General features: G+C 43.5%; 3 protein-coding genes across 11 annotated transcripts; 1 reads left to right on the top strand and 2 right to left on the bottom strand.

Moving 5' to 3' along the window:
• Positions 1 to 1,260: 1,260 nt before the first annotated feature.
• Positions 1,261 to 7,061, bottom strand: LOC139536550 (GATA-binding factor 2-like). The gene is made up of 7 exons (XM_071337163.1): positions 6,860 to 7,061; positions 5,799 to 5,921; positions 3,600 to 3,836; positions 2,942 to 3,445; positions 2,686 to 2,831; positions 2,394 to 2,519; positions 1,261 to 2,093 (listed from the first exon to the last, which is right to left on the bottom strand). The coding sequence occupies exons 3-7, from the start codon at positions 3,811 to 3,813 to the stop codon at positions 1,806 to 1,808; spliced, it is 1,278 nt and encodes a 425-aa protein (XP_071193264.1). The 5' UTR covers positions 3,814 to 3,836; positions 5,799 to 5,921; positions 6,860 to 7,061; the 3' UTR covers positions 1,261 to 1,805.
• Positions 7,062 to 9,080: 2,019 nt separating this feature from the next.
• LOC139536507 (ras-related protein rab7-like) lies at positions 9,081 to 12,807 on the top strand. Its single transcript, XM_071337055.1, has 5 exons — positions 9,081 to 9,092; positions 9,484 to 9,588; positions 9,734 to 9,935; positions 11,898 to 12,014; positions 12,233 to 12,807. Exons 1-5 carry the CDS (start codon positions 9,081 to 9,083, stop codon positions 12,337 to 12,339), a joined length of 543 nt encoding a protein of 180 aa, XP_071193156.1. The 3' UTR covers positions 12,340 to 12,807.
• Positions 12,205 to 25,763, bottom strand: LOC139536548 (host cell factor 1-like). Of its 9 annotated transcripts, none has more exons than XM_071337161.1 (28): positions 25,616 to 25,762; positions 24,259 to 24,453; positions 23,351 to 23,499; positions 23,042 to 23,202; positions 22,692 to 22,900; positions 22,493 to 22,577; positions 22,249 to 22,355; positions 21,853 to 22,032; positions 21,389 to 21,715; positions 21,056 to 21,204; positions 20,772 to 20,951; positions 20,401 to 20,625; positions 19,920 to 20,027; positions 19,597 to 19,813; positions 19,379 to 19,509; positions 18,862 to 19,000; positions 18,513 to 18,724; positions 18,023 to 18,358; positions 17,443 to 17,875; positions 17,221 to 17,357; positions 16,740 to 16,989; positions 16,284 to 16,589; positions 16,092 to 16,180; positions 15,846 to 15,980; positions 15,578 to 15,763; positions 15,129 to 15,426; positions 14,941 to 15,004; positions 12,205 to 14,811 (listed from the first exon to the last, which is right to left on the bottom strand). In XM_071337161.1, exons 2-28 carry the CDS (start codon positions 24,446 to 24,448, stop codon positions 14,772 to 14,774), a joined length of 5,043 nt encoding a protein of 1,680 aa, XP_071193262.1. In that variant the 5' UTR covers positions 24,449 to 24,453; positions 25,616 to 25,762; the 3' UTR covers positions 12,205 to 14,771. The 9 variants fall into 9 exon arrangements, with proteins under 9 accessions (XP_071193262.1, XP_071193263.1, XP_071193254.1 ...); XM_071337162.1 differs by having other exon boundaries at positions 17,221 to 17,354; XM_071337153.1 differs by having other exon boundaries at positions 17,443 to 18,358; positions 25,616 to 25,763.
• Positions 25,764 to 25,797: the final 34 nt, after the last annotated feature.

Here is a 25,797-nt window from a genome sequence, read left to right as displayed (position 1 = left end):
AGACAGGTTACCTTGGCGTTCTGGGGCACAGGGACTATGGTGGTCTGCTTGAAACATGTAGGTTTTACAAAATGTTAGTGAAGACACTTGCCAGCTGGTCAGCGCGTGTTCTGAGTACGCGTCCTGGTAATCTGTCCCTGCGGCTTTGTGAATGTTAACCTGTTTAAGGTCTTACTCACATTGGCAACGGAGAGCAAGATCACAAAGTCGTCTGGAACAGCTGGTGCTTTCTCATGCATGGTTCAGTGTTGCTTGCCTCAGAGCGAGCATAGAAGGCATTAAGCTCGTCAGTGGGCAATTCGCGGCTGGGTTTCCCTTTGTAATCCGAGATAGTTTGCAAGCCCTGCAACATCCGACGAGCATTAGAGCGGGCATAGTAGGATTCGATCTTAGTCCTGTATTTATGCTTTGCCTGTTTGATGGCTCGTCAGAGGTCGTTGCAGGATTTCTTATAAGCTTCTGGATTAGTGTCTTGCATGAAAGCGGCAGCTCTAGCCGTTAGCTCAGTGCGGATGTTGCCTGTAATCCATGGCTTCTGGGTGGGATATGTACGTACGATGTTGTCGAAGCACTTATCAATGAAGCCGGTAACTGATGTGGTAAACTCCTCAATGTTATTGGATGAATCCCGGAACATATTCCAGTCTGTGCTATCGAAACAGTCCTGTAGTTTAGCATCCACTCGAGACTTCCTTAACATTAGAGATCTCGCATCAGCTTTTCTTAACAAAGAGACACACCCCTCCCCCTCATCGTACCCGAGGCTGCCGACCAGTCTTGACGATGCATGGAAAAGCCAGCGATATGTATATTATCCATGTCCTTGTTCAGCCACGACTCCATAAAATATAGAATATTACACTTCTTCATATAGTTATTTTTAGTTGTGTGTGTGTGTGTACCAGCTTGTGTGTCGATTTTTGTTGACCTAACGGTAGGTAATGCCACATCAATCTAAATGTAGAACCTGGCACACCTTTCTCACTTGAGTTGAATGTTTTGTCACTTTACCGCTGCTTAATGGAAAACTGAGGATTTGCATGTCCGGTGCTCCCAATACAATTCCACTGTCAGTCCTTACCTCCAACAGAGCCTGGACAAAGACACCATTATACCTCAGTGAGTGAAAGTACAATGCCACTATAGTGACTCACCACAGCACCTGAAAGAGTGCAGAAAATTTAAATACCATTTACACATTGAAAACGATAAACGTGTGTCTCAAACCCAGGTATTTGTATAGTAAATAATCAGAAACAGTTTTCTTAATTTTACCATTCATGTTTTATTGTTTATGAGGAGCTTGTAAGAAATTACAAATATAGAAATGTAGCAAATACAAAACAATTCACATTTTAATGCCCATTCACCTTCAACTAAAATCATAAACATTTGAAAAGGGATATGGTAACTTTAGTCCACAGAATTCGGTACGTATTTACGAAATACAGATACAAGTTCATACCAGTGTTACCCGTATCAATGATTACAGTGGGAAGTTTAAACTTTACTTTTAAAGTTTTAGTTTTCATAAAAATAGAATATGCCTTTAACAAAATACAATCAAATCCTTCCAATAAAGTTTTTCTTTTTTGATCTTGTAAAATGTGCAGTATTATGTCCAGTGTTAAGACAAGATCAACTTCACACATAAAATTGGAAGGAAAAAAGTATAAATGCATTTATGTACAAGGCATCCATTGCTACAAAGAAGCTATTCCTCAGTAGGCGAGTTTGTGTCTGTACTGTATGTGCTGTATGTGCTGTATGTTGCCTTTATGGGTCTGCATATGCCTAGGTCTGTTTCACACCAGTGTGGGCACCATGCCAGTGTTTGGGTGATGGGTGTAAGACAGGCTGGCAGACGGGTGCAGGCCGGAGGGTGGGGAGAGGAAGTGAGGGGTGTGGCTGTAGGAGAGCTGTGACCCTGGACACAGGGAGTAGGGCCCGCCGTGGTCATCGAGGGGGGGACCCTGTGAAAGGTCAGGGTATTGCTCCAACATGGCGCTCTTCTTGCCCTTCTTGTTCTTGTTGGACGCTTTACGGTTTCGTGTTTGGATACCATCTTTCTTCATAGTAAGGGGTCTGTTGACCTGTCAAAAGAGAAGTGTGCCTTAATTTCACATACATAAATTAGTACATTCTCTTTCTCCAGTATTAACCTGATACTACTATACTACAGGAGGTAGATTTAAAAATAAAAACATCTCTATTGAGGTTAAAATGTAGAGTTTCAGTTCAAGTTTATGTTCAATGACTTGGGTTCAGAATCAGTAGCTTGGGGTTGTGTGGCGTTTTACTGTTTCAATCACCGAGGAAGTGTTAGCTACAAATAGTAATAGTAGTTCTCTAGCTAATTGAGAACAGTAAATGTATCTTGTTCATTGACTCACGTTGTGCAGCTTGAAGTAGAGTCCACAGGCGTTGCACACAGGCTCGCCCCTGGCGTTCCGTCTCCACAGCGTGGTGGTGCTGGTGTGACAGTTGGCACATTGAGTCCCGGCCCGCTTGCTGACAATCTGAAACAGAGAGAGAGAAAGATAAGTCAATTCTGTAGATTAAAGATGAACTCCAATGTTTATTTGGATTCATTGTGTTTTTCGATCAATTGATTGGCATGTCAACACCATGGAATTTACGACTGATTATTATCATATCTTATCCGGTCCTTATGCCATATCATACCAGTCTTTTCTTTGGTCGGATCAGGGGACGATTTTGGCCATTCATCTTGTGGTAAAGCCCACAGGCGTTACACAGGTAGTGTCCTGTTCCATCTCGACGCCATAGAGGAGTGGCAGTGGCTCCACAGTTGACACACTCTCTGGCCTCTGCCACAAACACAGACACACAAATAATTATCTGGAATCCCACAGGACGTTCAGAGGACAGAGTAAAATTACTTAGATGGGATAGCATGGATATGATGCATGATGCTCACCTGGTGGAGACAGCCTCATCTTATTACGTAGTTTGGGGGAGTAGGAGGAGGGGCTCATCCATGCCCCTGGGGAGGAGTAGAGGCCTGCCATTGTGTAGTCCTGTGGAGAGGTCATGTACGAGCTGTAGGGGCCCAGCATGTGTGAATGGGAGTGGGGAGATGGTGTGCACACACTCCCAGCAGCAGAAGTCAGATTCAGAAAACTGCTTCCACCACCTCCACCCAAAGTACTCAAGCGCTCGGCCTTCAGGGCCTCCTGAAGCCTGGGACTCTCCTTGCCATCCCTACCTGGAGAGGAGTACCCATCTCTGGAGGTGAACGAGGATGTGGCGCTGGAGGCATAAAGGGAGGTTGGGGTGTATGGGTGCAGAGGAGTCTTAGTGAAAGGGTTGCTGGTCCAGGTAGAGGATGATGGGTTGTATGGAGAGGTCAGAGAGTGGCTCCCAGGGCCATCCAGCCATTGAAGGTTGCTCAGGAGAGAGGGCGAGGAGTACACCTGGCGAACTGTATGAGAGAGAAACAGTAGAAGGGAACAGTTGTCAGGGGAGTCCCTGATTACAGAAACTGTGCATTATTTTAAATTCAATATTAATTTACACTATGAAAGGTCAACATAAATGTTTTAAAGTTATGTTATGTTATGTTCCTCGCTTCTGACCTGAGCTCTGTCTGTAGACTGATGGAGCCCTGCTGTGGCTGGGGTTGGAGAAGTAGGAGGGAAGGCTGGTGAAGTCAGTCTCAGGGTTGGAGAAGAAGGGCTCTCCCTCCTCTCCTGGAGATAGTAAGCCAGGCTCTGAGGAGAAGCTGGCCAGGGGATCAGAGCTGAGCAGAGCCGGAGACACCCAGTGAGACTGTTCAGAGGAATCCTCCATGCTTACAGAGATAACCACTAACTCTGAAACAACAGAAAGGATTAGGAGAAACCTAGGGAGTCACAGTGAATAGATCCTAGTTGGAAGCTGATTAGGAGCTATAGCAACAACCAGACAGTACCAGCATCTCAGTAGGCTGATGTGAAGTGTTTACAAATACTGTTTTTTGTGAGGCTGCCATTTTCAAGAAACACATGTAACTTCAAGACATGAAGGTCACTCAACAGCAGCAGGTTTTCAAACTTCCCTTTCAAGGATCCTCATTTGACTGTGGCTGAAAGTAGACCCTAAAAATAAATAGGCCTATCTGTAACTACAAACAGTGAACAAACGTTTGCTTACAACCAATGACCTTTATAGGAATTCCTATTTAGGGCTCACAAGTGGCGCAGCGGCCTAAGGCACTGCATCTCTGTGCTAGGGTTGTCACTACAGACACCCTTGTTTGAATCCAGGCTGTATCACAACCGGCCGTGATTGGGAGTCCCATAGGGCGGCGCACAATTGGCCCAGCGTCGTCCGGGTTTGGCCGGTGTAGGCCATCATTGTAAATAAGAATTTTTTCTTAACTGACTTTCCTAGTTAAATAAAGGTTAAATGTCAAAACAGAATGTGAGTTCTAAGGAAAGCAAATACAAATGTAATAATGAAATTGAAAACAGTTCATTAGATGGCAATAATCTAGATGTTCAGCATCTAGATAATTTGATGTAGTTCAGTGACAATTTAGCATAATATAAAGTGCATAAGCCTAGTATAAATGAGTTTATTGTGTAGTGGAGGGTAAACGCAAATAAACACAGTTAACCCCCCCTACAGTTTCCACACTTTTTGCAGGAAAAAACATTTAAAGTATTGGAAGCGTTACTTTTTTCACCATGACCGGCGATCACAGTTGTTTGCCCACCTATTTCTACGTCATTATCACATTCACTGTTGTGGCTAATTGATTATATAATGTAACAGAGAGTGCTTCTAACCAAAACAAATGATACATCTCTGGAAATAACAGAAGTAGTGTCTGCTCTGGAACACACAGTGCATGTTGTTAGTAGTAGAGACAATGTTGACCCATATCTTTATTAACTTGTGATAAGAGGAAAGAGGAGCCTGATAGGGTCTGATAGAGTCTGAGAAAATCAGATAGAGCACATTATTGTCATACTAAATATACCCAGCACCAGTGATACGACGGAACACCAACCCTAATCTCATCTGATTAATAGAAATATGTTGTCGCACAATTACTGCTGACTACTACACAGCGGACCATAGAAAACCACCGTCATGGAACTTCTCTTAATAACAAACAGTGCAGAATAAATCAATGCTATCACTGCAACAACAACAACAAAACTATTTCCTTAATAACGTCAAAGTTGTAAAGTAACATTTTTCTAATTAAAAAGTCTATTCATTAAATGAAAATGCTTGATAAATTCACATCCATGCACCATTACTCCTCCACAACACATGTTGATAAGTATACACTTGTCTGTGTAGAAATAATTAAACCATCTAGTCATTGACTATAACTGTAGGATTACAGTTGTAGTTACCAAAATGTAAAATGATCTAAAGAGGTCATTCACCACTACATTCTCACATATGGTTGCAGCCAATCAAACAACTAATGGTCTGGAGTAATAAAGAAGGCTAACTTCCACAGGTTTCAGGTAGACACCATTACACTTGTGATCATCCACTATCATTCAGGCTGATATTGTGAACACTATTAGAAAAAAAGGTGCTAGAACTAGAACCTTTAAGGGTTCTTCAGCTGTCCCCAGAGGAGAACCCTTTGAATAACCCCTTCCTACACGTGGTTCTACATGGAACCCAAAAGGGTTATATATGGAACCCAAAAGGGTTCTACATGGAATTAAAAAGGGTTCACCTATGGGGACAGGCGAAGAACCGTTTTAGAACCCTTCTTTGTAAGAGTGTACAGTGGCACTGTAATGTGACAGAAACGCTGCACCTACCTGAGGTCCTTGTGAGGAGTGGATGTCAAAGGAGAGTAGAGTATGGCAGCAGTACAGGATACCCAGCTAGGTGAGAGATTGAGAGAACACACTGCCCTGAGGTTCCAGTGTCTGGATCTATGTCTGTGTGGGCAAATCGCCAGAAGAATAACTGAGGTCTTGTACCCCTCGAAAAAATGACTGAGGTTAACGTTAGAAAGGGAGCGATGGGAGGGGTTAGGAAGAACTCTTTTGAAAGACACACCTCCTGGTCCTGCTATACCAAGAGACATCTAATTTGTCTGCTTGGGTAGACTCACTATAGTCAGTCACAACTACAAATTGTCAGTAAATATATACCCAGAAACTCCTTACAATCATTATTTACCTCTATGTTATTGACAGGAATGGTAAACATGAACTTTTTAACATTATTTGTATACGATTTATGTGATGGAACTGTTGTATAAAAATGGGGAGTTGACGGGTATTAAAATGACAGGTGTGTATTAATGTGACTTGTTTCAGTTATATCTAGACCAATATCTTAGACTAGTAAGATGTCCAAGTCAGAATTTCACTGCCTCCATTAGACTTTTGCGCTTTGGAATCTCTTCTCAGTATTTGCTCCTGAATTACAATCTTTATTGAGTCATGTAGCCAGCTTACAGCAGGGACTGTTTTTGTCTGTTGATGGATATGCATACAACGCTGATAAGACCAGACACACATGGAAAAAGGAGAGACGGGCATTTAAACAAAGCAAATGAAAAATGCAAAGAATACATTTCTCTGTGGTTCTGCACAGCTTAGAGTGGAGGACAGTAATGCAAATCGGGAGAGGTGCTGCAATCATGGAGAGAGATATGGTCTGGACACAGGTAGGCTTCAGACAGGCCTCACTCTGTCACAGTCATTTGGTAGTCAAAGCATCCCCCACTTTCCTCCTCCTTTGTTCATTTACAGTTTTCAGGGAAATTAGGAGAGAGTTGGAGAGAAGTGAACCTTTTAATTGCACAAGAAACACGTCCTACTGTAGCTCACTGCCTGTAACTGTTTTTTTGAAGTAGAACAGACTTTACCTGAACAACTGCTGTATAGTCCCTGTTCCTATAATGGTGAAAGAGAGCATTCAAATGCACAACATTCAAATTCGAACAATACTGAGGAAATATACAGTATTGATTGATGAATGAAGCATTACATCCAAAGTCGTAGAGATCATTTTCAGCCTTATGGCTCACTCAAAGAAAGGGAGAAACAATGAAGATGAGAGAGAGAGGCTGAGGTCCTCCTGACTGTGTACAGCTGGGTTTGTGTGAGGAAAGGAGAGTGGTGGAGAGCGGTGGCGAGGGATGTGGCTGGTGGCAATCTGTCAGCGAGCTGCTTGTCTCTGATAAGAGGTTATCAAGATGAAAGGGGGAGGCCAGGAATTACACTGTCACCCAGCAAACACAGAGGAATAAAAGCACCCTGCAAAGCCATGCCACTCCTAATACACATGTGTATGAGGAAAAAAACAAAAAAAACATTTACACACACAAATATACATCTCTGTCTTTGCACTGGCATGTGCAGTAAAACACACACACACACACATAAATATATCTGAAACTGAAAAATTATAACCTAAATTATACAGTTCAGCAATTTTATCATAATAGAATTGGTTATACCATGATGATGGGGGGTGCAGGGGACACAGCGGGTGGCCATTGAGGTCAAACCTCCAATTCCTAAGAAACAGTCTTCTTTGTATGCAGTAGTCTTATCTTTACCACGCAGAGGCTGCTGAGCCATTCTCAGACACTGGTATACACCCGGGACTACTGTGCCCCCCCCCTTCTCTCTTGCTAACTCTCAGACATGCTGTGTCTCTGTGTACATGAAGTGTGCGCTGTCAGAGAAAAATTGTCTAGGGCATCTACACTGTTATAACAGTAAAAACTGGGATTATTACACAAATCATTTAAATGATTACTAATGAAATATTTACTCAATAATGGTCAATCACAAATTATAGGCTGGTACCACACCCCAACTGCCATAAAACCCTGACACACCCCAACATATTTGTGTGTAAAGAACTCTTAAGCAAGGCTAATGTCAGTGCTTCATCTGATAAATACAAGATATGCGTCTTACACAGGCCCTGGAAGAGAAGGGCACATCTTAGCAACAGCCATATTCACAGAGCTTTGTTTATAAGATATTTTATTGCGATACAAAAAATAACATAAATATGTGATTAAAATGTTTCACTGCCATCTTTGATTTTTTGTTGTTGTAGTTCTCCAATTTGTCATTGTTATTCTAAATATAAAAAACAGAACAACAAATATTTGTTCTACTGTTGCAAGTGCTTGAAACACCATAACATACCTTTGCTGTCTTATTTTATCTTTCCTATTGGAAAAGATAAGATCTTTCCTATTTGATACTCTGATAGCCCCTTCTTTTATAGATATTGTGATAATGATATCAAATGATGAATGTATTTATCAAAGTAAGATCAAATCTATGATATGATATACAATCTTGATTAATCATGGCATGGTGACGATGGTGACACCTTGGAACAGTGAGAGCTGATAGAACTCTAGCAGGATTCCAGAAATCATTGTGTCGGCCCATATATAACATCATATGACTGACCACCCTCTGGTGGAGGAACTGTTTCAGTGGCTGCGGGTCTTTCATTTCAAGTCGTCTTCAATCAATGGTTAATTGGCTTCATTCACCTTCATGTAATTTGCGCCGTCGTTGAAGCACTTGCCAAGGCGCCAGGCTTCTAGCAGCTTTCTGCACTGGGGTGGGATTGTGTGAACCTCAATGAATGCAAGATTTAAATCTCTGGAATTTCCCCCAAAAAATGTAACGTCCATTGAAAGAAACTTCAGTACAAATTGTTCAAGTCAATAACCAGGTGAATAAATGTGGGCAAAAAAGGAGGAAATTTGTTTCGAATTGGGGTTGTGCGCACTGCCAGGAATAGGTTTTACTTCGCGTTGCCCTCTGATAAGAACCAAAGACAAACGTGAGATAAAATCTATAACATAAATCTATAATTATCTCAGATATTCGATTTTTTAAAGTCCTTTAACCAAAGTTGTTGCCATTGTTGAATATGTTTACACAAATTGATGGGACATAACATAGCAGGTAAATTGAAGACAGGGAAAGGGTGCACGCAGACAGTCTGTTTTCATATCAGATCGGCTACGACACGTCTGAACTCATGACGGAATTGGGCAAACCTAAACCTCGGCAATTCTGTATAAGGCCGAAAAATAATATTAGACAATGCTAGCCAATGTACGTTTGTCATTATTTATAGTTGCCATATGTGCCACTTAATTTAATGCTATTTTTCTCTGGAAAGGAGCTTGGAAAGGGTAGATCACTTTCTCTTTGGGAATCCCTTCCTTTTTTCTGAGACGCAACATTGGGTCAAATTATGCTACTGTAAAAAAAACGGTGTCAAATTACTATAAAGTTCATAGTTATTCTACAAGGTATTGTTTGTGATAGCAAAGTATCAAATAACGTTCATATCATAAATGTAATTAATCAATGATAATTGCATCCATATCACTGTTGTGTAAAGTGAACTGTCATACAATTTTGTGTGTGACACAGTCCCAAAATGAGATGAAAGGGGAACTCAGTGTGTGCTCAGGGTGGGGAAATCCTTCTTCATGAACAGATACAGTATGTAAATTATTGCTTCACTGACATGTACCTAGCAACCATTGGGCTTGACTTTCTCACCAAAGAAGTGAGCCTAGAGGGAAGTGCAGTCATTCTGCAGGTGAGTACTTGTTTGTGGGACTTATTATCTTAATTATGTCCAATCTGTCCCAGCACATTAAATAATTGAACAACTGTCGACAGTGGCTGCTACTGTCTTTTCTCAGCTCATAACCAGACTCATATTAGTCTCTCCCTTCATTCAGATCTGGGACACTGCTGTGGCAGAGAGTTTCCAGTCTCTGGGTATGCCCCTGTATAGGGGCTTTCACTGTTGCCTAACTCTGTTTAACATCACGTCAGAGACCTCTTTCTCTGCTCTGGAGGTTTGGAGAAAGAGTGACCTGACTGACTTTCCATTCATTGTGATACATAACAAGACTGAGCTGAGCAACAAACGTGATGTTAGTCACTAAACATTAGGGTACATCTTAATGATTTTCAGTGTTTTTTCCTCATTTTCTCCACTCCTGTATCGACACTGATCTGAAAACACAAGATAGGTGAAACATAGTAGCGGAGGCCCTGACCCAAGGCTAACCTACCAGATATTTGCCTTCACTATACACACACACACTGAAGAAGGTTGACACTGAAACGTGTCTGACTTCACTAGAAATTACTTGAGTTATTTCACAATAGTGGAGGTGAAGGAAGATGAGAAGAAGCTACTGAAATGCATTGTTAGTGGAAATGTCCTCAGCCTGATCTCTGTAACCATTAAAAAGAGCTATCTGTCCAGAACAAGCTAGCCAATTGGGTTTTCTTTCTTGCAGGTGTGCCGGAAGCAAGCTGTGCTGTGAAGAGATACAGTTGAAGTCGGAAGTTTACATACACTTAGGTTGGAGTCATTAAAACAAATTTTTCAACTACTCAACAAATTTCAAATTTGTACAAATTTGTGCATGACAGAAGTAATTTTTCCAACAATTGTTTACAGACAGATTATTTCACTTATAATTCACTGTATCACAATTCCAGTGGGTCAGAAGTTTACATACACTAAGTTGACTGTGTCTTTAAACAGCTTGGAAAATTCCAGAAAATTATGTCATGGCTTTAGAAGCTTCTGATAGGCTAATTGACATCATTTGAGTAAATTGGAGGTGTACCTGTGGGTGTATTTCTGTGGGTGTATTTCAAGGCCTACCTTTGAACTTCGTGCCTCCTTGCTTGACATCATGGGAAAATCAAAAGAAATCAGCCAAGACCTCCACAAGTCTGGTTCATCCTTGGGAGAAATTTCCAAATGCCTGAAGGTACCACATTCATCTGTACAAACAATAGTACACAAGTATAAACACCGTGGGACCACGCAGCTGTCATACTGCTCAGGAAGGAAACGCTTTCTGTCTCCTAGAGATTAACATACTTTGGTGCAAAAAGTGCAAATCAATCCCAGAACAACAGCAAAGGACCTTGTAAAGATGCTGGAGGAAACAGGTACAAAATAAGCTATATCCACATTAAAACGAGTCCTATATCAACATAACCTGAAAGTCTGCTCAGCAAGGAAGAAGCCACTGCTCCAAAACCGCCATAAAAAAGCCAGACTGGGACATGGGGACAAAGATCGTACTTTTTGGAGAAATGTCCTCTGGTCTGATGAAACGAAAATAGAACGGTTTGGCCATAATAACCATTGTTATGTTTGGAGGAAAAAGGGGGATGCTTGCAAGCTGAAGAACACCATCCCAACCGTGAAGCATGGAGGTGGCAGTATCATGTTGTGGGGGTGCTTTGCTACAGGAGGGACTGGTGTACTTCATCAAATTGGATGGCATCATGAGGAGGAAAATTATGTGGATATATTGAAGCAACATCTCAAGACATCAGTCAGGAAGTTAAAGCTTGGTCGCAAATGGTTCTTCCAAATGGACAATGACCCCAAGCATACTTCCAAAGTTGTGGCAAAATGGCTTAAGGACAACAAAGTCAAGGTATTGGAGTGGCCATCACAAAGCCCTGACCTCAATCCTAGAAAATGTGTGGGCAGAACTGAAAAAGCGTGTGCGAGCAAGGAGGCCTACAAACCTGACTCAGTTACACCAGTTCTGTCAGCAGGAATGGGCCAAAATTCACCCAACTTATTGTGGGAAGCTTGTGGAAGGCTACCCAAAACATTTGACCCAAGTTAAACAATTTAAAGGCAATGTTACCAAATACTAATTGAGTGTATGTAAACTTCTGACCCACTGGGAATGTGATGAAAGAAATAAAAGCTGAAATAAATCATTCTCTCTACTATTATTCTGACATTTCACATTCTTAAAATAAAGTGGTTATCCTAACTGACCTAAAACAGGGAATTTTTACTTGGATTAAATGTCAGGAATTGTGAAAAACTGAGTTTAAATGTATTTGGCTAAGGTGTATGTAAACTTCCGACTTCAACTGTAGGTGCACAGTACTGTGAGGGAAGAGCCAAGGGGGACATTGATGTGGCAAAGCCCTTTTCAAATGCAGCCAGGACAGCTTTTACAACAGGTGAGCGAGTCAGCGTTAGGTCTCTTTGGGGCTTGTAGTTGTGAAAGTGATGATGACTGCAACCACTAAGACTGATGTTTATTCAGTAGTTTATTATCCAAACTATGGCATAAAAAATGTATCCAACTTGGAATCACTGTGCATTATAGTGCTAGTGTATCAAACTATCCCACAATGACTGGAAATAATGTGATGTTTAACATGTTTATTTTGATGTTAAAAGATACATTACTCCCTACAGTACAAAAAACACACATCGAAAAATACAGGACAATTCCAGATAACCTGCAAACAGCCGGAAGAAATACACAAGTGTCAGTGCTAAGACCAGCACCTGCCCCAGTGTGGGAGGTAAAGTTCTGATAGACCTCGGCACTGTGCAAAAATAGTGACCCGGTAAAGGTACGGTGGAAGAAAAGGACACATTTGTATACCACATGGAAAGGAACAAACTCATTAAATGTTTTTTAGATCCTTCAGCTTATGGTCAAATTTAAGGCATTACTACTAAAATACACTGGTTGCATGCATTTCTAGTTTTGCTCAACAGACACTGACACGTACAAAATCATGGATGTATATGAAACAGGGGTTTCATTATAGAAATAAATCAGGATTATCTGGAGACTAAGGTGATGCCCAGAGAAGAAATTAAACCAAGGTGCAAGTACTACAATCTCAAGAGGTAACACATTCTCCCTTGACTTCACTTCTTCTCTGGTCATTTCCATTCTGAAAACTCTTTATTTCACCAACTACTGAATACAGTCATGTCCACTCCAAGATTTCCCTCTTTATAAACTCTGTGATTTATCCTGAAGACAAATGTTTCAGTAATGAACCTTGCTGTGTTTCAGACTTGCAAATCTGTTTAATAAATGCAAGTCATAGCAATTGAATCAGGGAGTTTTTTTTCTTTCAAGTCAAGACACAAAAGGCAATTGAGAGATGACCAACATGTAAAAACATTTTGGTACAGGTAATTATAAAAAAATGCCCAGATGTTATTTTATTCTTGCTCTGGAAGAACTAATTAACAAGCGAGTCCAAACTCTGGCTATGCTTCTTCCTTCCCACCAAGACATCCCAATTTAAAGGTATACTTTTCACAATTAACTTGCACACCTCACCTCTATAGTTGTTAAAATAAGAGCCTAAAAAAAGAAATTTTAATTGGATTTGGTGGTTCCTTATCAGTATAAGGAAAGAAAATCTACTACTATCATTTTTCTGTCTAACACAGGGATCACCAACTCGATTAAGCCACAGGCTGACTTTTTCTTGAGTGGATGGTCGGGAGGCCGGAATATAATTACAAAAAAATGTGTAGACTGCAAATTGACCGAAAGAAGCCCAACCAGATATGACTAAAACAATAATTTCAAACCTTGCTTACATGTGTATACAATCACGTCTCTATTATGCATGGAAATACTTTGGAACAGATTTCCTAAATTAAAAGTAACTTAGAGCTGATTTCCTGATGTTTTTACAGCATTATGTCCAACAACAAAAATATACTATTTTTTTTTGGGGGGGGGCCTAAACGTGGGCCGCCAGTTAGGGACACCCGTTATAAAATAAATGTGCGGGGAAAGAGGGAAGGAATATGAGAACTGCTCAGATTTTTCTTCATTATTTTTTCATGTTTGGCATACACAGTGATACAAGCATTGAAAGATGTAGTAAACAAAGTAAAAGCACTCCTCTCCCTGGGTCTGTTTCAAATTCCCTTCAGTCCTATTACATCCGGGGTCCTAGTCAGAACAAATACAAAAGTCTTTATTTTTCATACCCTCTGATACAGCATACAACTGATCGAACCAGGATTTAAAAATATAGTGGCTACTTCAGCACTGCCACCCGTCTTCCCACCAACACTTGAAAACAATGGAGACGAACAATAGTAAACAAAACAAAAAAAGTAGTTGACGTTTTAAAAATGCACAGTGACAAGGAAAAGCTTAAAAAAATACAAAAATAAACTACACAAATATCTTCTGCATCAGTGTTTGCTAATTTCTGGGGAAGATGTTTGCAAGATGTGTGTATGCTGCAAGTTTCAGTCGTAGAAAAGTCGGTCTCTCACTACAAATGTTTTCCTTCGTCATTCGATTCGTTGTCCTCTTCATAGCATCAGCCCTCAGTTCTCATCTCAGGGGAAAAGCACACTGATGAGATTACGAGGAGACTGGAGTCCAGTATGATATCTGAATCGATTGGTTTCTTAAATTAAGCACATTTCTCCTTGAGGGAAAAATAACCCCTTTTGTTTGTTTTCCCATTTTGATTGTTCCTCCCATCTAAACTAACACCACCACTGCCTCGTGTTCAGCACATCCTCAAACTGTACATCAGCTCATGTAGTCTCTATACACTTCCCCCACCAAAAAAAAAAACATTAAGCTCAGGCAGGCTCACAGCTTGCGAAGCTGTTAATGTTTCTCTACAATTGCTAAACTACTGAAAGTAGCCAAAAAGATGTAGAATAAAAGTAGCTAGGGGGAAAAAAAGTTATGAAGTAAAAGCTATAATGTGCTTTTTTAAATTTGTGTTGCTCTAGAAATAGTGGGACAAAGGGGTCTTGCCTACAGAACCATATCTCTTATTGACTTCCATCTAGGGTTTCTGCTGCCATTTTGTTTATGTTGCTGGCTGGATGTAGGTTAACTTGAGGATGGGGTGAAGTCAGGATGAGGATGGAGGGATCAGTCTTCCTGGTCAAAAAGGACAGTGGGGGGTGTCATCTGTGTGATCTCACTGGTCCGTTCTTGCTTTCTTTTGACCAGCAACCTTACTGCAGGGGCAGACAGAAAGCAAAACATTTATTTAAGATAACTTGCCATTGTTGAGGAAATATTCATCCACAACCAGTTAGTGATGATAATGTGTGTGGAATGTAGGCTAGATGGAACCAGGTACTTACGCATCAGGCGAGGAAACTGGTCTTTTTGGGGCAGGTTTTGCCGAGGCTCCATCTTTGCTGGACTCTAAAAAGGGGAAAATCCATTAAAGAGAAACCGTACTTAAACACTTAAAAACAAGTACAACCATAATTATAGAGACGCTGCTCCATTTTGCTGAACAGCAGAATTTAAATGAAAGTTTACCCACCTTGCAGCCATCGGACTTGTGTGGCAGGGCCGTAGCCCTTCTCGTTGCGCGCAGCTATGCGGAAAATGATGGCGGGCTTAGTGGTGTAGTCTATGTGGGCATTGGAGAGGCTGGAGGACTGCACCAAGCAGGAGGGGTTGGGCCCACAGTACACCCGCATGAAGGCCAGCTGGGCTGGGGTGGAGGCCTTGGGCTCAGCTGTCTGGGTGCTCTGGATGGCCAGGTACACAGAGTACTCAATGATCTTCCCTGATGTCACTGAGGGAGGCTCCCAGGTGAGGTGGGCACCATCTGGGCTCTGAGAGGGAAAAGATAGAACCGTTGTTTTAACACAAAAGCAGAAGAAAAACAATCCACATTCCATCAAGACTAGAAAAACTACAACCTCTGATTATTTGTCAAGGGTGCCCTAAAATAGTAATTGTTCTGTGACTAGTTTGCAGTTTTACCTTGCTGATTTTGATGGCACAAGGTGCTCCAGGGAAGCCTGGTAAACAAGTCTTAAAAGCAGATATCTCTGAGAAGGAACCACGACCACAAGCGTTGATGCCAGCGACACGGAACTTGTAGGCTGTGCCAGGCTGCAGCTCCATTTTCTTCATCTGGTTATAGTCTGGGATGGCGCCCGAGTCATCCTACAACACACACAGCGTTAGTGCTGCACTGAACTCTGATCTCAAAGCCATAAAAAGGCATGAATCCAGCTTTAAGGCTTACCTCTACTTGAGAATCGTCCTCTGGGATGAAGAAGTGCGTAACCACCATGTTTGTCACCTTGACGATGCCAACGTCAAACCACTGGTTCTCTTTTTTGACAAGAGTCTTGATAGGGGCTGGTTGAGGGTTTAGCTTCTGTATATGACCGTGACATAAAAGGGAGTTGAATGGCACAACATGCTTTAACATTCCTCTCAAATTCTGATCAAACAGGCAGGATACAAGCAGGACATTATGGGTACTCACCCCACCCTCAATGCCATTGGCCACCTCTGCTACAGCAGCTTGCAGCTTGGCTGGACTGGCAACAGCCAATGTGCTTGAGGGGGCCAGGGCTGCAAGGGGACAAGAGGGAGAAGTCAATTTAAGACCTGGTGAAACAGTATTAGTAAGAACAAAGAATTATACTCCTAAAAGAGAATTTAAAGAAATACTTACTCTCAGTGGATGTGCGCGGCAGCAGTGATGCCACAGCGCTGGAGACAGCTGCAGCCATCTCGGGGTGCCCGTTGCTCTCAGACGCAGGGTCGTTGAGGCTGTCTGCGGGGGCAAGGCCCTCAGTGGGTAGGGCCTGGGCGTTTCCTTGCTGCTGGGCCTGAGCCTGGGCCTGGGCCTGAGCCTGGGCCTGAGCCTGGGCTTCCTGGAGTTGGTGCTGCTGCTGGACCAAGGCTGCCAACTCCTGCTGGGTCAGGACGATGGGGATTGTGATGGCCTGCTGTCCGGTCGAGCCAGAATCACCCTCGTCTATGCATGCAGGGAAACACAGTTTGATTGTGAGATTGTTGCAGTTGGGGAGCTGTTGTCTTCACACACATTTAAAGTCTTGAGATGAATCCATTATCATTTACCAACAATTGGCTGGTAATACACTGCCAATCTGAGGCCCAAACTTACTCATGACTGCCTGCTGTGCTGCCTGGAGGACTGCCTGAATGGCCAGGGCCTGGGCCTCCTCTGTGGCTGCAGCCTGCGCCGCTGCGGTCACAGCCAGCTCCTCTGCAGACAAACCTGTCCCCATCTGTCCCTCTGCCAGCTCTGGGGACAGCCCAGTCTCCATAGCTGTCTCTCCCCCCTCCGTGGCCGCGTCTGTCTGCATGGGCTCTTCTGTGGAACCTGCTGCACCCTCAGTGATCGACAAAATGGACTGGAGATAAGGGTAGAAATGAATGAGTGCAAATTCTCAAAATGGACAAGATGCATGAATTATTTCCATATACATTCTATTGATTTTGGGCATTAGTTGCTGATACTTTGCCTAACCATGCCAGTGAGTCATTTTGAACTAAACTCTTACACTAGCAATTCCACAATTGTTATGCTATCAGTAGAGTATAGACTGGCAAAGCATTGTTAGTTCAGTTAGGGGTTTCTTTACAGGTACTGAGGGGCCCGGGGCTGGTGTGGACTGGGTCACAGTAGTGATGGCTCTGCTCTGGATGGTGGCTGGGGTTGTTTCTGATGCAGTGGTGGAAGGAGTCTCTGTACTGCTGGTGGCACTGTCTGCTCCATCTGCTGTAGGACACACATGGCATGAAATATAGCCCTAAACATCAAAATAAAACCATTAAAAAAAAAAGTTTGTATTCTAACGCTATACCTGTGGCAGTAGTTGCCGTGTTGGTGGTGCCAGTCTCGTGGGTTTCACAGGGGGGGTTGGAACACACCCTCTGCACCGTCCCTGTCTGGTTCCCGGCCATGTTTGAGCTGGCCTGGGACGGGGTGTTGGTGGTCCCAGTTTCGTGGGTCTCGCAGGGTGGGTTTGAGCACACCCTCTGCACAGTGCCAGTCTGCCCATTACCCATGCTGGACAAGGACTGAGTGGCAGTGTTGGTTGTGCCTGTTTCATGTGTCTCGCAGGGTGGGTTTAAGCACACCGTAGAGCCCACGGCTGGCTTGGGACTCTGCACAGTTCCAGGCTGGGCTGAGCCCATGTTGGAGCATGCCGTGGTGGGGGTGAATGTGGTGCCGGTGCTCAGGTTCTCTGGACCCTGGTTGCCTGTGGCGGTTCCGGAGGAAGAAGAGGTGGACGTCTGAGGGGGAGAGGACAGAGATGGGGGATGAGAGGATGAGCTACTCTGGACAGTGCCCACTTGGTTAGACCCCATGATGGAGTGGGCGATGGTTGAGGTGTTAGTGGTGCCCGTCTCGTGGGTCTCTGATGGAGGGCTTGTACACACCCTCATTGCCCCGCCCATGTCAGTGGAGGCGGTCGTTGCAGTGTTGGTGGTGCCCGTCTCGTGGGTCTCACAAGGGGGGTTGGAGCAGACCCTCTGCACCCCACCTATATCAGAGGAGGCTGTGGTTGCGGTGTTGGTGGTTCCTGTTTCGTGGGTCTCACAGGGGGGGTTGGAGCAGACCATGGTGACAGTGCCAGGGGCATCCCCAACCTCAGTGGAAGAGGGCTGCTCAGAGGTGGGGGAGGCCAGGAAGGACACAGGCAGGTCCTGCACTGGCTGGGCCTCAACCCCGCTGGGGGTGGTGATGAGAGTCACCTGGGTTGGCTGGTTTGCCGACTGCAATGAGAGCACATCCGGTATTGATTATGACGGAGAAAACCCAATCAAAAAGTTCTCCACATTGTGCAGCATGACATTTCATGTTCCAATTCTCAAGAACATAATCGGAGCTATAGCTACATATCTGTATTAAGAATAGCAGTCGGCTTACCATGGTGGAAGTGGAAAGGGTAGTAGCTGTGGTCAGACTGGTCTGGGCTGCTGACACAGTGATGGCAGTGGGGTTGATAACTTGGCTGGACAGGGTGGCGATGGTTCCCAGGGTGGTGATTGGAGTTGCCAGAGAAGCATTGGCACTGGCTACAATGCTCCCTGCCAGAATGGAGGAGACTGTCCCTGTGACAGTCCCCAGGGTGGTGACACCTAGGGGAACGAACAAAGCACTAACTCAACAAGGGGCAGACAGCTGGAACTATGCTTAAAAAAAAAAAAAATGTAACCGCATACTTATGAATTGAACAGACGGCACCTGCTTGTAATTATGAAAATGTTATCCATACCAGTTGTTCCCTTGACGACCAGTGTAGTTATATTGGGCTTGACAGAAGACATCGTGACCGGGGTGACGAGTCGGACTCCACCCATGGGTACAGTGCGCAGAATGGTGCCAGGTTGGCCCGGAGCTCCCTTCAAAACCACCTACAAAAACCAAGGGGGAGGTAAAATAATATAATTGAGAAGCTAGGGGGCACTATTACACTCATCCACTGGGGCAAGACATTTGATACAGCCAAATGTACAGTATTAGTAGCACTAATCAACAGAGAAGATTCAAATATAGTCCCCAGAGGTATGCATGCATTTCAACTGCTCCAAACACTGCTGTACTTAACCGTATGATATTTATCAAATATAACCAAATATAAAATGCCATGTGACATTTAAAAGTTAAAAGGCACCAATGTCAAAACTGAAACATCTCAAATTGTTTCACATAGCCTATAAATATTATGCATAAACATATCATATATGCATATTCTACAAGAGGTTGTAAGGGTCATCATTTCTGTGAGGTACCTGTGTCAGCCCTTGCTGGCCAGTTGCAGTGCCAAGCTTGGGCATGGTAGTGATGATTTTGCCTGGAGTGCCAGTGGTCATCATCTTGGTGGTGATGATGGTATAGGGCGTCTTCCCTGTGCTGCTGGTCACTGTTAGCAAAAAAACAAACTGTCAGCATATGGTCCTCTTGTATTGTCCTGAATTGTCCCTGAAACATGAAGCCAGTGGGTTCTGACCTGTTGCTCCAGGCTGGGTCATAATAGCAGACATAGGGATGGTCTTGATGATGGTGGTGCCCTGTTTGGTTGTGGTGGGCGACATGCCGCTGATGTTCAGGATGGTCGGTTTGTTCCCTGTTCCTCCTGCCTGGGATGTGGTGATGATGGTGGTGGGCTTGCCGTCCGCTGAGGTCACCAGCTTCAGTATGGTGCCGGCAGGGAGAGAACCCTTGGTCTATGGGAGACAAAGTGGATTATGAACATGATCAACTGAAAGCAGGCTGAGCCTGTCCGTGGAGTTTTAGCTACCTCCTTTTCCTGCTCTCATGCAGATAGCTGACCTGTATGAGCTGTGTGAGAGGGTTAGTGGAAGCCTGGCCTGTAACAGCCGATGTCTGCACTGGCTTGGTTTGTACCACAGACATCATCTTGCCAAGGTTGGAGATCTGCTGACATAGGAGAGAGACTCAAGTTTATGAGTCATCAGAAAACATCACAGTATTTGGCGTCAGGAGATCAGTATCATGTGGACAACTGAACTGAGTACGGCTGAACTGTGAGTACAGCCAATCTAACTGACCCTGACAGTCATGCAGATCTACGAACTCAAGCTGTTCCTTATCTTGGAGATCACGGGTTCATGCCTAGGCCATATAAGATTCATCTGATACGGGTGGGGGACAAACAAAAAAACTGCCCAAAGTGGGAAACTATTTGTCAGTTCACAGCATGCATATCAAATTCTTAAGTGGGATCTTGTTCACAACCTTCTGCCTGTATTCCCTCCCCTCCATGTCCTGTAAGACTGTCTAGTTCTCTCACCAAAGTGCCGCTGCCTCCCATTGTGAGGGGGCTCTTGACGAGGGTGATGGTCTTGGTGACTCCTCCCACCATGGTGGTAACCACCTGGTGTTGCTGGGCTACGGTAACCGTGCCCGACTTGTGCACAGTGATGATGGGTCTGTTGGGCGAGTTGGGTGACGATACGGTCGCTGTGCCCAACTGAGCTGCAGCTGTCTTCAGCATGCGAGTGGCTGGGTTACTAACCTGGAAGTAGAAAATACAAAATGTGTTAAGGGTGTAAATTCTAAACTGGGCCATGACAGCGACTACCTGACAAACCCATACATTCTGCCATTGAGTTTCATTTTTTTTTTTTTACAGACTGATATTGTACCACGAGAGGGCCGTACCATGAGAGGAGATGCCATTTTGACTGTGGTGGAGCCAGGGGAGACAGCCATGGTTTTGACAAGGGTGGCACCTGCTGGAATGTTGAGTACAGTGCTTGAAGAGGGTGGGATCTTTTGTGTGGCTGCTGCAGCTGCAGCCAAAGCTGCCATGCCACTCATCTGAGGGCTGCTGCCGACTGGCTAAAAGGGAAACAAACAGTCCTGAGTGAGACAATACTCTTGGCATTACTCTCGAGACAACTTTTTATCCTTGAATAACAAAACCATTTCACAATTGTCCATACTGTTCCTTGGGCGGTCTGAGCAGGAACAACCATGCGAACTCCTGGAAGAAGTGATGTCACAGTGACAGGGGATTTCCCAGCCTGGTTGGGTCGCACAGTGACAAGGGAGGTACCCGTGCCAGACGGAGGCGCTGCAACCTTCAAGATAGCTGTCAAAACAACAGAAAACCTGCTCAGTATATAGAGCCTTCGAGGTCTGCTTTTTACATATCATTTGGTATACGGTTATCGAAATACAAAGGGCTGTAAAAATGAACAATGAAAACTGTTACAATAGTACATAAAATGGTACAAACAACCTCCACTGAACAAGTAGGACATCCATGGTTTTACCTGGCCCACAAGCTGTGGAGGCAGCCAGCGGGCTTCTGGGCATGTTGGGAAGGATAGTAGGGGAGGAAGCCTGGGGCACAATAGTGATACCTGTGTGTGGTAGGTTCTGAGCAGAGGGAGCAGCTGTGGCTGGGCTCTTAGGCAAGTTCCCTTGCAGAGAGGTGGCGGCATTGAGGGCCTGCGAGGTCACAGCAGTGGCAGCTGGAATGTCGTACTTTTGTAGCTGCAGCAGATAGGTGTCTGCGGTGGACACAGCGCCCCAGCTTACCTCCAGGGAGTTGGTGTTGGCACGGACTAGCTGCACTCTCGAGGGAGCGTGTGGCCTCTCTGTAACCAAAACATAAAATGGTCACATTTCTTATAAGCAATCAACAGAAGCAGAGAAATCCTCGCCAAGAGCACAGTTGAGCAAATACTGTGGGCTTGCTTTACCAGAGTAAATGAGCAAATAGGAGTTGACTCACCTGTTTCAAGGTACCAGAGGTCTTTACAGCAGACTTGGTTGTTCCATGCTTTACGGTAACCGTCACGGCCACTCCAGACATACAATCTAGAGTTGATGGCCACAGAGCAATGCCCTGCCCGGGCCCTTGGGATATTGTCCTCCAGAGTATCCATCACCACTGATTCCCAGGCCATGGAGTCTGGGGTAAAAAGAAACATGAGGTTTACATTTTATTTTTTGACAGTAATATAACTTGACCACCAGGTGTCACTGCCATTTACCAATGAATGTTCACTCAGACTGAGTTTGTTGGAGTCGATCAATTCATAATACACAAATCAAATCTAGAGAAACAATCAGTGTGTAAGGTTTAATGCAAGTAGTAGCACCAATAACAGAAAATGGAGAGACGAACCGAGATTTAGGCAGGCCAGTGTGTTTGTGCACTTCCATTCCTTCTCATGTGTGGCCACCTTCACATCATCCATAACCAGGGGAACCCATCCCCCAAACACAAACATCCTACAATGAGGTAGACAAAGAGATGAGAATCAAGCAGTCATCATAAATAGGCTGCTGCTAAGAGATTTAACCAATTGTTATTCCAGAGATCTAAATGATCATAATATAATTTTAACAGGTATTCAGGGAGATCTCACTTGTTTGTGATGGTGGTGGCAGAGTGAAGACTCCTGGGCAGAGGTGCTGTGCCATTCACTGATGGCTTAGTCCAGGTCAGGGTGTCTGCAGACAAAGCAAGATAATTTAGATAATAGACCGACTACTGATTTATGCGAATAAAAGACAAAGAGTGATTATATACAATAATATGGTAATACTGTTAACTCAGGAGGCTACCGATGTCAAGGGTCCATAGATCTCCCAGACGACAGCCACTCATCCCTCCATAGATGATCAGGCGAGATTTCTTGCTGTCCTTTTCTGTGTACACTACGGCAGTGTGGCTCTCGCGAGGAGGCGGCAAAACACCATAAGTAATTGGTATATCCCAGCCCACAACACTGGAGCCAGCACGAAGCTCCAGGGTGTACAGATCATTTAGGTATCTAGTTACAAAATAGAGATGTCAGTCAGAAAGTATTTCTAATTGCTCACTACAAACTATCTGTTTGCTTCCATTCCACAGCATCATTTATCCCGTTACCCCACTGGTCACATTTCACGTCTCCTTCTTAAGGCATCTGTACCTGGGGATGTTGTTTTTGGGGTCCTCGCTGTCATTAGCCAGTCCTCCAAACAAGTAGCACTTGTTACCCACCAGCGAGAAACTGTGACCAAGTCGAGGACATGGAGGTGGGCCGTTTTTGGGAGTCTTAGCTTTCAACTTTTTCCATTCCCATCTACTGGCCTGAACAAAAAAAGCATATGCAAAAGATGATAGCATGCTGTAATCCATTAATCATAATCTACTTATAAGTACTTAAAAACTGCCATTTTACCCCTGGCTTTAGCTCTACCGATGTAATAGCAAGAATGTGGTGTGAGCATTCCATTACCTGTAGCTCATAGAGATCATTGCTGTATTTTCCATATTCCACCATTCCACCAAACACCAGAAGCCGGGTGCCATCACAAACAAAACCATATGCAGCACATCCAGGGGGAATATCACCACGAACCGCAGGGATAAACCATTGGTTTGTTGCTAGATTAAATAAATAGAGGTTAGTCTGTGTATAGACAGGTAGACATTGTTGGGTGGTCAAGTGCTAGGTAGGCCTATGATGTGAAGCAAATGCTCTTTTGAGTAAATATTTACTCAAGCATGTTCCAAGCATCTGACAAATGTAGCCTGCATCTTCTTGTTTGAAAGTGTCACATGAGAAGTGTATGTTCTATGCATTGTACTTATATGTGCATAACCCAAAGTTTAAAAACATCAACTGAAATTTCAACTGTAACGTCATTGCGCTCTCATAAAAAAGTTACATAAAATAATAATAATTTAACACTTATAACTGTGCATGTTGACTACATAAGTCTTTCTTAGGACCACACGTTGAAAGAACTACATTTGTAACTCGGGACAATATCAGTACAGTAAAGTGAACAGAAATTGAGTGCATCCAATAATTGAGTGTTCAAAACAGTGCTCCTGTCTTCCATTTTATTTTAGCGCGCCATTTTCATTTGTGCGCTTTCAGTTCTTTGCCACCAGGCGGCGACAGTTTGTCAGGTAATGTCAGACTACATTTCTCTAAATCTGATCTCCAGCACACTACACAAAACAGGCTGCTAATCGTGACAACAGCGGGCGAATGCACCATATAGAGGGGCCATCGGATTAGAAGTCAAAAAGTATAGTAGAATGACGCATCTCCTACAGTAATTGCTAATATCAAATAAATTCGTGTATGGAGAGTTGGCAATATGCAGATTCGGCTGCATGGTGAAGTTATCTTACCTGTGTTGTAGACATGCAACTCATCCACAATTCCTTCATTTCCTCCTCCAAAAACAACCATCAATTCCTTTATAGCAACGGCTCTGTGACCATGTCTGGGCCGAGGGACAGGGCCAGACCATCCCAGTACCCGCTTCCATCGTGGCTGTAGAGTTGAACCAGTGGTCCCAGACACCATGGAACCAGTCATGTCCTCTTCAAAAAAAGAAAGAAGGGTTGTTTAAACAAAAAAATGAGCGCTCCAAAGCAAGATTGATGACAAGTTCTGATCAAGTCTATTGATACTTGCGAAGTGAGGATAAAACTATGACAAATTGTGCAGAGTGAAAACTGCAGGTGCAATCGAATGTTGGGCCCAAACCCGATGCATTGAGAGCGTGCATTTGAAAAAAATAATATTGTATTTGTAAACTCCAGGGAAGTCGCCATTTTACTGACGTTTCGCAAAAAGGAAAAAAGCCGGCAATTATAATAATGAATTATGATACACCTAATAGCTACTCACTCTAAAGATAAAATGTATTCGACATCACAACTCAAAGCATAAAAGTTATATTGCACGTCCTTTGAATTTTTTTGTACGTTTGCATCTTACAGTTAAAGTTTTGAAGCAACCCTAAAGTGCCACTATGGGAGCCGCCATCTTGTATAACAACCAAACAAACCTCCGCCAGTCTGAAAAATGGCGGAAGAGAAGACAAATGAAAGACATAACTTACGTGTGTTAAATTAAGCTTTAACCTACTGCTTCAAGTGTACTAGCCATATCCCACTACAGTCCTATAACTAAATATGTGGATGAAGTGTACCACTAATAATACACGCAAAGCATTTGCAATTAGACCCGTTTGTGGATTGCTATTTTCACGCTTCTCTGGGAGTCGCCATATTTGTCACATTCATTCAATCTATCGCCGCTTCTGCTTTCCATTACAATTGTATACATCTTTCAAGTGGGATCGAATGTAATTTCTCAGATGCACAATACCACGTGAAATCTGAAACTTTCACAACACATCAACTAGAAACCAGCGCATGCACTACAGAGTTATGGCTAATAGACTATCGTAGCCAGCAAACTCACAATGTTAGCATGGCAGGCTTATTAGCACCGCGTCATTTACCAAGTACATACAATAGTTAGATAAATATAAATGTATTATATAGCCAGTGTAATGTAATTCAATATGTAACATTTCAAATAAAGTGTTGTTATTTATCATGCCGTCTCTGCAATCAGCCATCTTTTCGAAAATCGGCCTACTTTTAAGCTCCCTCAAGAAAAATGGCCGTACAGTTCGCCACAACAAAACACCTATATTTACCAAATCTGACGTCCATAATACATATTACTTACTTCTTTCGATGTACTATTTCCAATAAGACGATTTGGGTGTCTACTCATGAATCACTAGCCCAAATTCATTCGATTTGTGAAGAAGTATTCCCTCTCATGCCTGCCTGGAAGCTGCCATCTTCTTGATACCAAAAGGGGAGGAAAACAGCGATTTGGCGTCACCCAAAACAAACATGGCGACT

This window comes from Salvelinus alpinus, chromosome 12 (assembly GCF_045679555.1).
Source record: "Salvelinus alpinus chromosome 12, SLU_Salpinus.1, whole genome shotgun sequence".
NCBI lineage: Eukaryota > Metazoa > Chordata > Actinopteri > Salmoniformes > Salmonidae > Salvelinus > Salvelinus alpinus.
The sequence above is the reverse complement of the archived record's forward strand: the minus strand, read 5'-3'. Positions and strand labels throughout refer to the sequence as shown.

What these genes read in the sequence shown, in the direction of transcription:
- LOC139536548 (XM_071337153.1), bottom strand. Translation starts at nt 24,448, where the DNA reads ATGACTGGTTCCATGGTGTCTGGGACCACTGGTTCAACTCTACAGCCA. An exon ending in TGGGAGGCAGCGGCACTTTG is followed by an intron (nt 20,028 to 20,400) that starts GTGAGAGAACTA and finishes CTCCTATGTCAG; the next exon opens with CAGATCTCCAACCTTGGCAA. An exon ending in CCCCGGGCCCCTCAGTACCT is followed by an intron (nt 16,990 to 17,220) that starts GTAAAGAAACCC and finishes CCTTATCTCCAG; the next exon opens with TCCATTTTGTCGATCACTGA.
- LOC139536550 (XM_071337163.1), bottom strand. Translation starts at nt 3,813, where the DNA reads ATGGAGGATTCCTCTGAACAGTCTCACTGGGTGTCTCCGGCTCTGCTC. An exon ending in GATGAGGCTGTCTCCACCAG is followed by an intron (nt 2,832 to 2,941) that starts GTGAGCATCATG and finishes TGTTTGTGGCAG; the next exon opens with AGGCCAGAGAGTGTGTCAAC. An exon ending in TCCGACCAAAGAAAAGACTG is followed by an intron (nt 2,520 to 2,685) that starts GTATGATATGGC and finishes TCTCTGTTTCAG; the next exon opens with ATTGTCAGCAAGCGGGCCGG.
- LOC139536507 (XM_071337055.1), top strand. An exon ending in GAGCAACAAACGTGATGTTA is followed by an intron (nt 9,936 to 11,897) that starts GTCACTAAACAT and finishes TATTTGGCTAAG; the next exon opens with GTGTATGTAAACTTCCGACT. An exon ending in CAGGACAGCTTTTACAACAG is followed by an intron (nt 12,015 to 12,232) that starts GTGAGCGAGTCA and finishes TATTTTGATGTT; the next exon opens with AAAAGATACATTACTCCCTA.